Below are 12,643 nucleotides of genomic sequence, written 5' to 3'. Positions count from 1 at the left end.
CAAGGAGGAACTGATCCGCGACAATTACAGTCGGGCTATTGACACACTCCGAAACACGATAACGAGGTGGATAGCCATGCCACTATCCATCGCCGACAGGATATCCCTGGTCAAAATGATAGTGCTACCTAAGTTCTTTTACTATTTTCTGAATATCCCATACCACCCTGGACGACCCTTCTTTGATACTCGGAGGACGGAGCTTCTGCGACTTGTGTGGGGCGGTAAGCATCCGCGGATAAAGTAGGAAACGCTGGCTAGTTCGTACGCAATGGGAGGGCTTGAGCTACCTAACTTCGAACTATATTATATGTGCGCACAGGCGCACTACTGGTTTAATGGCCGGAAGTACACTGCTCATCTGGCCACGGAGCATTGGCTGGCAGACCCTGTCCCGATAGAGGGGGCAGTGCTGCAACAAATGTCGCGTTGCGAGCGCGTCCCCACAGCGGTGGACTGCACGGTGCGTGCATGGAGATGGATTGTACACAAAATGAGGGCCCCAATGATCTATTCCCCCCGCTTGCGGCTGGAGTTTCATCCTCAACTGACCCTCTTGCAGGAGGGTATTTTCAAAAAATTCAAAAGGCAACGAGGAATCCACACTTGGGGTGACCTATATAAAAACGGGAAATTTGCTACGCTACAACAGCTGTGTGGCGATTCTCCGCCGACGGGGATGGAAACATTCCTTTATGCCCGTCTCCGGGAAGGAATACAGGCTTGTACCCCGGGATATCCCCAGGAACCACAGGTGCTTCCGCAGATGCACACGCTCCTGATGGCAAAAACTCCATCTCATTTGGTTTCCATCCTCTATAGGTCCCTGTACGCAGAAACTGGCACACCGCAGTGCGCTGCTCGAGCTATATGGTCGCACGAACTGGGACAGGAGATCTCGGATCGCGAGTGGCTCTATTGCTGTACGCAGACGGAGAAGGTGGCTGCTAGCTACAGGTTGCGTATTACGCACTACAAATATCTGCAACGCTACTATTACACGCCCGCCCGCCTGCATCGATACGGACTGAGAGGGGATGCCAGATGCGGTACATGTCGGGCTGATGATGCGGACTTGCTTCACCTAGCTTGGAGCTGTCCGGCCCTCTAGTAATATTGGGAACGGATATTTGAAGCAGTCGGGAAAATGTTGGACACTACGCTTAATACTATTAGGGACTGGGATCCCTAGTTCTACCCCCAAAGGGGGAAAAAAAAAAAAAAAAAAGACCGAAACCAGTTTCTGTTCCTGGACGCGGCCTGCCCTTTTGGGTTGTTGGCGATCCGCTCTGTACACTTCTGCCCTTTCCTTACCATCACACGCTGCCGGCCAAGTATGGTTGTAGGCATCCTGCTGTGTATGAACATTATGTGCTAAATAAAGGTTTTTTGAAAAAAAAATGAGTGTTGTGTCTATGAATGTATAGAGCTGGATTAGGCTCGACCTAAAAATGCCTTTAGGGGCATCCTTAGCAGATTCAATTTTATGTACATAGAAATCCTGACGAGTTCTAATATGTTTGTGATAGTGTTTTAGAGATTCAAGGTATTTCAACTTGTCCTCATGTTGAAAATTCCTCTTCCAGAGAAGTTCACGACGTCTACATTCTTTTTTAAGCATTACTAAGTCCTCTGAGAACCATTCCGCTTAAGAGTTAGAACAGGAACTGTTACAGTTTCAGAGGCGCTAAGGAGTCTACTGCCTCCTTAATGCAAGAAGAAATTTAATTCCTAGCTATCTGAGGGGAAGCCTCTAATGTCAGAGTGCTCAGTGTCACTTTGGCCATAAAAGTGTCTGGAATTGGTTGGGACCATTTTCGGGTGAATTTTGGCACCATATGCTGTTTCGGCTGAGCCAGGAACTTTCCGAGGGTTTAGGATCTTAAACGGGAGGATGGAGTGGTCAGACCATTCCACAGGCACCGCAGGCAGCGCTTTCACCTGAGCATGATTAGAAAGATATTGTCTAGGGTCTGACCCCTAAGATGAGTAGGGGCATGAACTAGCTGCACCAGTCCTAAAGCCTGTAGTCCCGTTGAGAGCGCAAAGGTTTCCTGACTACCCTTGTTGTCAAAATGTAAGTTTAAGTCACCTAGGATTACAAAAGTTGGATAACGAATAGTATACGGAGACAAACACGAGTAAAACTTCAGGAACTTCTGCTTTTTATATGTGATTCTAGTTAATGTGCTGTGAATCACTATAGAAAAACCAGGAATGACTACACTCTTGTTTTTATTTTAAATCATTGTTGTCAACACGTTTGAAGTCTCTTGCGTGTTTTGCAAATTTATATTGCCAGCTTCACCAGGTGTGTGAACGTCTTCTCTTGTGCCCTATGACCTTTACTTTCTGTCTTTTATCTCTATAACACTGGCCCTCATATGCACCTTTCATGTGCAGCCCTCAGTGAAGTCCTCATGTGCAGACCTCATTGCAGCCATCAGTGCAACCCTCATATGCAGCCCTCAGTGGAGTCCTCATGTGCAGCCCTCATGTGCAGTCTTCATATGCACCCCTCATGTGCAGTGCAGCCCTCATGTGGAGCCCTCATGTGGTTGACAGAGATCCTGAGATTACACGGGACGTTTTGGCGTACTCGCCACGGTCTGGAGTTGGTTGAACCAGACGGCTTATTACTTCGCCTGATATTGTCCTTTTGACACTCATATTGGGAGCGCCGCACCAGGGGCTAAACGTATTTGTTAGAGGCTCGGACCAGACACTCTCTGGATCAGGAGAATTGGAACTATTTTAACTACATGGGAACAAAGTTTGTTACATGACCAACCGGGTCGGAAATATCACCGGTGGAGAGGTTGAAAACAGGTGAGATCACTGACACCGCCTCAGGTAAACGCGTCAGGTGAGACCACTGACACCGCCTCAGGTGAGACCACCGACGCCGCCTCAGGTGAGACCACCGACGCCGCCTCAGGTGAGACCACCGACGCCGCCTCAGGTGAGACCACCGACGCCGCCTCAGGTGAGACCACTGACACCGCCTCAGGTAAACGCCTCAGGTGGGACCACTAACACCGCCTCAGGTAAGACCACTGATGCCGCCTCAGGTGGGATCACTGACGCCGCCTCAGGTGAGGCCACTGACGCCGCCTCAGGTGAGGCCACTGACGCCGCCTCAGGTGAGGCCACTGACGCCGCCTCAGGTGAGGCCACTGACGCCGCCTCAGGTGAGGCCACTGACGCCGCCTCAGGTGAAAGTCCAGGCCCAGCTCCAGGAATTTTAATTTGGGTGGGCCAAGGGTGCATTTGAGCGGGCCACTGCGGGCTCGATTTGTTGCATATATGTCTAGGCAGGCCTGCTTCAGAGCCCTCCTTTTTCTCTCCTTAGTCTTACAAGGCCCAGTAAAATGCACTCTTTTCCAAATCTCTTTCTAAATATTATCACTCTCAAAAAGTGTTTTTTCTATGCAATGTTCCTTTGATGGGAAGAGGAGGTTTCTGAGGTGGGAGTATCAGGCAAGTAACACTTCTCGGGCTCCCTCTGTGCGAGCCTTCAGGGAGAATCCCTCTTCATTACTACCTCCACCTGACCCCGGACTCTGCAACGCACTCCCTTACAGGCTCCCTCTGTGTGAGCCTTCAGGGAGAATCCCTCTTCATTACTACCTCCACCTGACCCCGGACTCTGCAACGCACTCCCTTACAGGCTTGATTATCCACTACTCCTCTCCATTGCACCTTACCTCACAGCGGACCTTGGGCCCTAGCCCCATATCAGGCACCATCGGGCTCCACTTTCATTTTTCCCGGTAAAAACATTTATAAAATCACCTTCAAACTTAAAACATTGAATATAGCAGTAAATATAATTAGCACACACTTTAAAGTATGTTGCACACTAGCCCAGCCCGTATGACCTGACTGCTAAATAAACAAAAACAGAAAGACCATGACAGGGCCGGCTTCAGCGCTGATGCGAAAGTCTTTTTTGGCACCGCACCAATAACCTCTTTCTCCGTAAATAATCTTTACTACCACCTTCCAACAGTGCCCCTCATCCCTCCATGCCCCCCCTTGACCTCCTCCTCGGATTCCCTCACTGCCACACACCACAAGTGCCCCTCATCTCCACATAGCCCCTCCCACTCATGACCTCCTCCTTGGATTCCCTCACTGCCACCCTCTACCTGTGCCCCCCATCCCTCTGCAGCCCCTCCCCCTCATGACCTCCTCCTCAGACTCCCTCACTACCACCCTCCAACAATGCCCCTCATCGCTCCATAGACCCTCCAACTACCTCCTCCTCGGATTCCCTCACTGCCACCCTCCAACAGTGCCCCTCATCTTTACGTAGCCCCTTTCTCATATGCATTTCATTTGCTGTATAGTGCTACTCATATCAGTGTAGTGTGTCAGTACTTTACACCACGCACACATTATACAGAGACAATGCATCATGCAAGTATGTAAATCAGTCTACAGGGAATGTCACATAAACCAATGAGGATTACAAGGTGTAGGAATGACATGTCATCCATTCTGGTGGGCAGTATATTTTAAGAGGGTTTGGTCTGGGGAAACACAACCTTAGGATTTAAAGAGTATTCCATGGGGGTCAGCTTTACTGATAAAAATATATATCTGCCCAAACATACTCCTTTTAGCAACATTAGAATAATAAAAGACTGGGGAAGTTCTAACTATATCACAAAAAAAGAAAGCGAAGTTCTAACTATACCATTCATCTTTGTATGCAGCTCTTTGATGACAGTTCATTGGTCACTGTCCTATGTTAGGATTGTAACTTCTTAACTGCAAGTAGCACAAGGATCTCTGTGACAAAGGCAGTAGCCCACTGAGCTTCCTCAGAAAATATAGTTAATTTGCATTTAAAAGCTACTAACAAATGATTGCTCTCCAGCAGGATCATTAATCACCAGCGTTATCTGGGTATTTTGTATTGTCTTATCGTTGTCCTGCATCAGACATGATAATGATAAAACTGTTTATTTGAAGCACACACGAAGTATGTGTCCTGCTGGGCCTGTGCAGATTTTAAAAAGAAAAGCAACTAGTAACACATTCTCTTACCTAATCCATTAGTCAAACTTTGTGTCACAGCCTGATGTGATAAGCTGCTACAGGGGTCAGGAAAGGTGAATAGGAATAAACAAACTTCTTTTCTTCTGCGCTGCATAGAAAAAGAAATATCCATGCAGCAGAACATTGTGGCCTTTGCCATGTGGAGATGAAGGGGTGAAAAAATAAACAAAGCCTCATTATGTAAATGGTCTTTTAAAAACCTGTGAAGTACTCGGGTGCGGCTGCGATAATCTCTAAAACTGTCTGTGTGTGTGCGCCCGGGAAGCTGTCTCGGCCCGGGTTGACACACTGCGAGGTCCAAGGCTCCTGTTTGGGTGAGCCTGGCCCATCCGGTCCACCCGCTAGAACCGGGCCTGGGTGAGACCACTGACACCGTCTCAGGTAAACGTCTCAGTGAGACCAATGACACTCACAGGTAAACGCCTCAGGTGAGAACACAATTTTATACTGTCTGCTTCGGACTGGGAGGCGCCGTCTTAGAGGCCAAATGAGGACTCTGTGCTTTGAATATTAGGAGGCATCGGCTCTCTTCTGATACTCTGAGCCCTCGGACATGAAAGATCTCACTCTGGAGCCCCCTCATCTGTCAGGATCAGCGCCTTCGAGGTGTGAGCCCACCGCGGGCGGGACCGCCGAGCTGCGCACGTGAACCCCATGGTGAGAAGCTTGCAGCGCTCGGAGTGCGGGCCTGCTGCCTCTCCCGCGCCTCGACGCCCTGACAGAAACAGGCTTGGATCTCTTCGGACACTTCTCCTCTTCACGGCAGCAGCAGTTCTTTGCAGGCTTCCATTGGAATCGATGACGCAACCAGACACCAAAAGACACCTAGGCACCCAGCTTCCCTGGGTGAGGTAACTCGAGTACTCCGGTGCTCCCGTGGGTGCTAGCCCTAGAACTTCTTAAGCCCAAAAGGGTTTGGTCCTGACTCGATTCTAAGTGTTCCTAATTTTTAAATTTCCAACCGCGACATTGCCCATACATACTTGTATGATTCACTGTCTCTGTATAATGTGTGCATGGTGTAAAGTACTGACACTCTACACTGATATGAGTAGCGCTATCCAACAAATGAGATGCATATGAAAGAGTGGCAACGGAGAGATGAAGGGCACTGTTGGAGGGTGGTAGTAATGGTATCTGCAGAGAAAGAGGTCATTGGTGGGTGACAAAAAAGACTTTTGCACTAGCGCTAAAGCCAGCTCTGTCATGGCCTTTCGGTTTTATTCAATTAGCAGTCAGGTCATTAAGGCAACTGTGGAACATATTTTAAAGTGCGTGCTAATTATATTTACTGCTATATTCAAAGTTTTAAGTTTGTAGGTGATTTTACTAATATTTTTTACTGGAATAATGAAAGTGGAGCTGGATGTGGCTGATACGGTGCTGGGGCTCAAGGTCAGCTGTGAAATAAGGTGCACAGGAGAGGGATGGTAGAAAAGTGGATAATTGGGCCTGTGGGAATTTGAGGGTTTGCACTTAGGTCCAGACATTGCTCTTACTTTCAAATAACTCTACTTGCTCTGTATACACACTGAATTGATCCGTTGTATCATGGTGACTATTTGCAAGTATATATGATGTAATCTAGGGTTGGTAGGCTACCGCAAGAAGCAACAAATTGGGCCCGCAGCGGCCCACCCAAATGCACCCTCGGCCCACCCAAATAAAAATTCCAAGAACCGGGCCTGGTGGACCCCATCCCGGAGAGGCCCAGGGAGGACCCCATCCCGGAGAGGCCCAGGGAGGGCCCCATCCCGGAGAGGCCCAGGGAGGGCCCCATCCCGGAGAGGCCCAGGGAGGGCCCCATCCCGGAGAGGCCCAGGGAGGACCCCATCCCGGAGTGGCCCAGGGAGGGCCCCATCCCGGAGTGGCCCAGGGAGGGCCCCATCCCGGAGTGGCCCAGGGAGGGCCCCATCCCGGAGAGGCCCAGGGAGGGCCCCATCCCGGAGAGGCCCAGGGAGGGCCCCATCCCGGAGAGGCCCAGGGAGGGCCCCATCCCGGAGAGGCCCAGGGAGGGCCCCATCCCGGAGTGGCCCAGGGAGGGCCCCATCCTGGAGAGGCCCAGGGAGGGCCTCATCCCTGAGAGGCCCAGGGAGGGCCCCATCCCTTGGCCCCATCCCTGAGAGGCCCAGGGAGGGCCCCATCCCTTGGGAGGCGCCTGGAAATCAAATGAGGACTCTGTGCTTTGAATGTTAGAAGGCATGGGCTCTCTTCTGATACTCTGAGCCCTCGGACATGAAAGATCTCTCTCTGGAGCCCCCTCACCTGTCAGGATCAGCGCCTTCGGGGTGTGAGCCCACCGCGGGCGGGACCTCCGAGATGCGCACGTGAACCCCATGGCGAGAAGCTTCCGGCGGCTCGGAGTGCGGGCCTGTGCCTCTCCCCCGCCTCGACAGAAAGAAACGTTCCGTCGGTCGGAGCTCCCCGTCAGATTGAACGCCCTCCTCTTGTGTGCGCATGCGCGACATCGGAGCTCCCCGTCTGTTTAAATGCTATCCTCTAGTGTGCGCATGCGTGTTATCAGAGCTCCCCATCCGATTGAGCGCCCGCCTCTTGTGTGCGCATGCACTTTATCGGAGCTTCCCGTCCGTTTAAACTCTGTCCCCTAGTACGCGCATGCGTGGTATAACAGATTCCCGTCCGGTTTAGCAGCGCCCTTCTTTTGTGTGCATGTGCCATTGTAGTGTGCGCATGCGTGGCAGAAGTGGTATTTTTCAGCTTTCTTCCGACGTTGGGGAGGCACAAACAGACGCAAATGGTTAAAACACCGGTGTCCGTCGGTCGAAGCACAGGAGCCCGCGATAGTAAAGCTCAGAGGGATTATTAATACCTCGGATGCTTTATTATGTGCTGTTTCCTGTGCAGGAATGTCAATGAGAGCCTGGAGAATAGGACAGGGGAGAGACAGAACATCTCGGTGGATGGCTTACTTACCTGTAAGTGAGCTCCAACAGCAGGGGCCACAGCGAAAGATGCTTTTCTAGAGAATGCCAGAGATGGGGAGAAAAGCAAACATGTGTCACTTCTGCTGGAGCGGCTGCAGTTTGCAGCTTCCTTTAAGTGACCAATTGCTCAAAGTGTTCGGAAATTAGCAATTGAATGGTTCATATTTCCCTATACTAATTCCCCTCTAATCCTGTTTGTGGTCTGGAGTAGTGTGCTACCCGGCGATATGCGCTTCAACACCTTATCATGGGTAGCAAGCGCTATATAAATGCAAATCCCTCCCTCTTCTCTCCCTCCACTATCCTTTTCAATCCAAATATTAAACTGACATGTCCACCGCTCAAATGAATTTAATATCTCCCTATGCTAATTCCCCACTATTCCTTTTTGGGTTCCGGAGTAGGGTGCTACTCGCCGAAAAAGCGCTTCAACACTTCGTCCAGGTTAGAAAGAGCTATATAAATGCAATTACATTTATAATCTATCCCATAGGCCCGGGCGTTTAACCCCAAGAGGCCCAGCCAGAGGACGGAAGAGGCTGGCACCAAAGCATAAATAAATGCAGCGCCGTTAGGGACCAGCGCTAACCCTCCATCCCAGAGGTCCCAGGCGTTTAACATGCGAAAGGCCCAGCCAGAGGACGGGAGAGGCTGGGACAGAAGCGGTCTCCGTGTTATTTGTAGTGGTTTCTTCCGGGCCTCAGAGTACCATGTTTAAACAAGAACAAGGAGAGCGCAGCACTCTGAATGTGCACTTATCTTGGCTAATACACATTAAGCATTTTTGATTAATGACAAAAATGTTTTAAAAAATTCGAATCTCCAGTATTTGCTTCTTGCTCAGCAGAGAGTTCAGTTTTTATGACTTATTATGGCACAGAGTAATAAGTGACATGCTTAGTAATCCTAGCCAGCAGCTTATTGCAGTGATATCTCTTATACCTCTTCCATCCCACTGATAGGGGCTGTGTACATTCGAGCCACTCATGCAATGCACCAATAGTGTTTCCTACATCAGACCAGGTATAACACTCAGCCAGCCATGCACACTTGTGGGGTGCCTAGTAAACTCTGCAGGAGAGTACATTATGCATTTCAGTTAATAGCAGAATTCAGGTGTACAATGTTTTATATTTCCTCAGTCTAAGGCTTGATACCTTGTGCAAACTTTGCAAGTTACTTGAATGTTTATTTGTAATTGTGAAGAGGAATGGGGCATTTTCTCTTTGTTCCATACAGTACAGTTTTCAGGAAGTATTTGTTTACCTTTTACTGTATGGTTATTAGGCCTGAAACCACAGATTCCTTGAGAGGAGTTTTGCAAGCGCGGTTTTGACGTGTTGGGTTACCAAGTAGGTGTGGAGTGACGTGCATAGGAGCGAAGTAGCATGGGATAGGGAGGACAGTAAACTTTTGGATGTTTTGCCGGGGCAGGAATGCAAGGGGATCCTGCCATACTATTTTATCTTAAACAACTGTGCCTGTATATGGTGTTCAGCCATTGTAGGAAGGTGGATATCTGACTATGGTTACCCCCAACTTTTTGCCTAGTGTCTAGCTGGTTTTTCGACTTAGTTGGCCTGAGATCCTGCCATTCAGGGTCTCAGGCTGTCTGCTCTCTCTGTAAAATGGACTCCATGTACCCTAGGTACATAACCAATTGGTAAGGATCACCTTATTGGACCCTGTACAGTGTACCCTAGGTACCCAGGGCATAGGTGTACCCTAGGCCTCCCAGGGGCTGCAGCATGTATTATGCCACCCCTGGTCTGGCCTTCCAATCAGACACAACTGGCTGATCACTCAGCTGGGGCAAGGTCGTGTAATCACCCCTTGCTTAGATATAGTATATCTATATCTACCTTATATATAGACACATGTGTACCTATCAGTCACTCCTATGGCAGGCCTTAACAATCCTGGAGGCAGAGTGCTTGGTAACATGTGAGATGGTGCTCTAGCATGAGCTGAGCCTGTCTGCAGCTTTCGGAACCATGTCCTTATAGCTGTTCTATGATATAGCCTACCATATACTCTTAAAGTGCCTTATAATCTTAAACGGTTATGGTAACTATGGTTGGGCTGTATCAAAACATGTCGTGTAAGGTGTTTAACACTTTGGAATAATACCCCCATACCATTTCTGGTGATGAGGATATTATTCCTCCCTTCTAGAGGGAGAGACATGTTAAAATCCTACTTTGCTGTGTAACCTCTGACCAAAGCCTCAGCATCACAAAATGGATGCTGCTGCCACGACACAAGTCTGACCTCCTGCAGCTGGGAGTGATCCCAGCCAGGGAGGCCTGGACAATAGGTTTCCCGCTTGGGGAGGTGCTAGCACCTCCCCAGACAGCCTTTAGTGTATTGGGGCAGGGTGGGCTGAAAGGAATGAGACATGCCTGGGGCACACAAGGTGTTCCTTGCATAGTCCAGTTCAAACCGGTGCTGGGGCACTCCAGCCCCAGCTCTGGCGCGAAACTGGACAAAGGGAAGTGGGTGTAACCACCCCCTCCCAGGTCCCACCCATAAGGCGTGACCTAGCAGGTATCCCAGCCCCCCAGATTAGTATAAGAGTGGGAGTTGGGCCTCAAGACTTTAGATTATCCTGAACCTGCAATCTTGAACAGAAACTCTGGACCTTCGACATTCGACGAAAGAAGAAGACTGAAGAATCTCCCTTGTGGCCAAGGAGTGGCTACCCTGTGCAAACAGGCCCCATCAAGAGACTACCCTTTGCTTTGCCCACGTTCTACGAGGAACCGACTGCAGAGCCCGACCAGAGCCTTGACTTCCAGACTTCTCCGACCCTGATCCACATCTACAGCAGAGCTGAGATCCGTGGAGGCGACGAGCGACGTGGGACCGGCTACCTGGGAAAAGTGGCTAGTATCTTCAAGCGCAGCTTCTGAGGCACCCTCGAAGTTGTGCACCGGGGATTGAGAAGCCCCACCCCCAAGCACCATCTGCACCGAAGACCAGCCCCCCACACTCAACGAGTCCTGCGTGGGGCCCTTCAGCATTTTCCTGCTTGCCGCGTCTGTCCGGTTGCTTGCCCGCTGGCTAGTGGCCTTTGTGACGACGCATCCTGAAATCTTCTGCGCTGGTTTGGCTCCTCCAGACTGGCTCCCGCTTCTCTGCAAAGAAGAAGCATCCCAGACCTTCCTGGTCTGCTCCTGAAGCAAGTCCTCCGTTCTTCGTGGGTTCCGCTTGCCAAGGCTTGGTGAGTCCTAGCCCAGCTTCGACGCCGCCGACAGCAAGAGCCTTCGTGGGACAGCTCGCCTCCTGGTCCTGGTCGTCCTCGACGCTTCCTGGTCCTCCTGGCTGCAGCGACAAGCTTCACCTTCACCTGCAACTCTTCACGACATCGTCTGGTTCCTTCCTGGTTCCACGTGGTCACTGGCTAGTGACCTTGACTCTGTCCCCTCTGCTTGCAGGTCTCTTCTCTTCTTGATCCCAGCCTTGGGATCCACCGGACACTCTTCACTGACTGCCTGTCAGCATCTTTCTTCAGGCATCCATAGGAGTCGACGACGAAACCCGACGCAACTTCCACCCTATGCACCCGCAGCCTGTGGGCTAGGTAACTTGGGTACTCCGGTGCTCATCAGGATAGTGACTATCCTAGTGTCTAAGTTTCAAGTCTCAACTTCCTAGCTACTCCGGAAGTGTCCTAAATCTATCTATTTCTAAACTGTACTATTGCTAGTGACTTTTACGCATTACGTGTGAGTGTTTCCACTCTGCATACGAATCCCGTGGGCCTCCCACTTCCTAACTGTTGCTAGTGCAGTGTAGCCCCAGCGATTCCCTAGGCCTAGGCCTACTCTAATTCCGTGACAGTGGTCCTTATACCACTTACTTAGTATATGGTTTGCGTGGCCCCTAGGGCCTAACTGTATTACTTACCTGTGTGACTTACTGTATGCATAAATAAGACTGTGTTGTATTTACCTCTAATCTCATAAAGAGTGCTGAGGGTTTGCTTAGAATAAATACACTTTATTTTATATATATATCTGTTGTGGTGTCCTTTCATTTGGTATTCAAGGGATTATATATGGTATCACAGCTGGCTTCACATGCCATTCAGAGTTTAGCCTAAGACTGCTCTTGTCCATGCTACTACTAGGATAGCTGGTCTATAAGGTTGACTTTACAACCAATCACCATAAGGGTATTTGGACTGATATAAGGTGTACACTATAACTAGTGACCCCATACATCAGGCCAACCTCTCACAGCCATGTAAGCAGATTTCTTTAGACAAAGCTGTGTGTGTGGTTTCTATGTAAGTGGACACAACTTTACTCTCAGATGAGAAGTGTTAGCTTTTTGTTGGAGTGAAAGTTGCATTTTGGTTTAAAAAAGTTACGCAAGTTCTATGCATGGCTACTGGAAAAAGGTAAAATAATTTGGATAAGGCTGAGCAGTGAACTTTCTCGCATTTGTGTATTGCTGTGCTAAAGTACGTTTCATATAGTCTTATTTCAGGGTTGTTGATCTCCCTGTTTGCTCACACAGTTGCTTTATCGCTTTTAGTCTAGACCATTTAAAATCCGCTTATTGTTGCTCACCATGGGTGTATCATTTAATCTTTTGACTCTAACAATGGCAAGAACAAACACCTG

General features: G+C 49.6%; 1 protein-coding gene across 3 annotated transcripts in view; it reads right to left on the bottom strand.

Annotated features, from left to right (window-relative positions):
* LOC146808724 (cell adhesion molecule CEACAM18-like) overlaps window positions 1–7,575 on the bottom strand; it is a 383,945-nt gene extending 376,370 nt beyond the window's left edge. For 2 of the 3 annotated variants that reach the window (XM_085614226.1, XM_085614228.1), the window contains exon 1: window positions 7,333–7,518. In XM_085614226.1, the coding sequence (XP_085470352.1) occupies window positions 7,333–7,405 (73 nt within the window). In that variant the 5' untranslated portion in view covers window positions 7,406–7,518. Of the gene's footprint in view, window positions 1–7,332 lie in introns of all 3 variants that reach the window. The other variant, XM_085614227.1, reaches the window with a different exon arrangement.
* Between the last annotated feature and the right edge of the window lie 5,068 nt (window positions 7,576–12,643).

Source organism: Triturus cristatus, chromosome 7 (assembly GCF_964204655.1).
Source record: "Triturus cristatus chromosome 7, aTriCri1.1, whole genome shotgun sequence".
Lineage (NCBI taxonomy): Eukaryota > Metazoa > Chordata > Amphibia > Caudata > Salamandridae > Triturus > Triturus cristatus.
The sequence above is the reverse complement of the archived record's forward strand: the minus strand, read 5'-3'. Positions and strand labels throughout refer to the sequence as shown.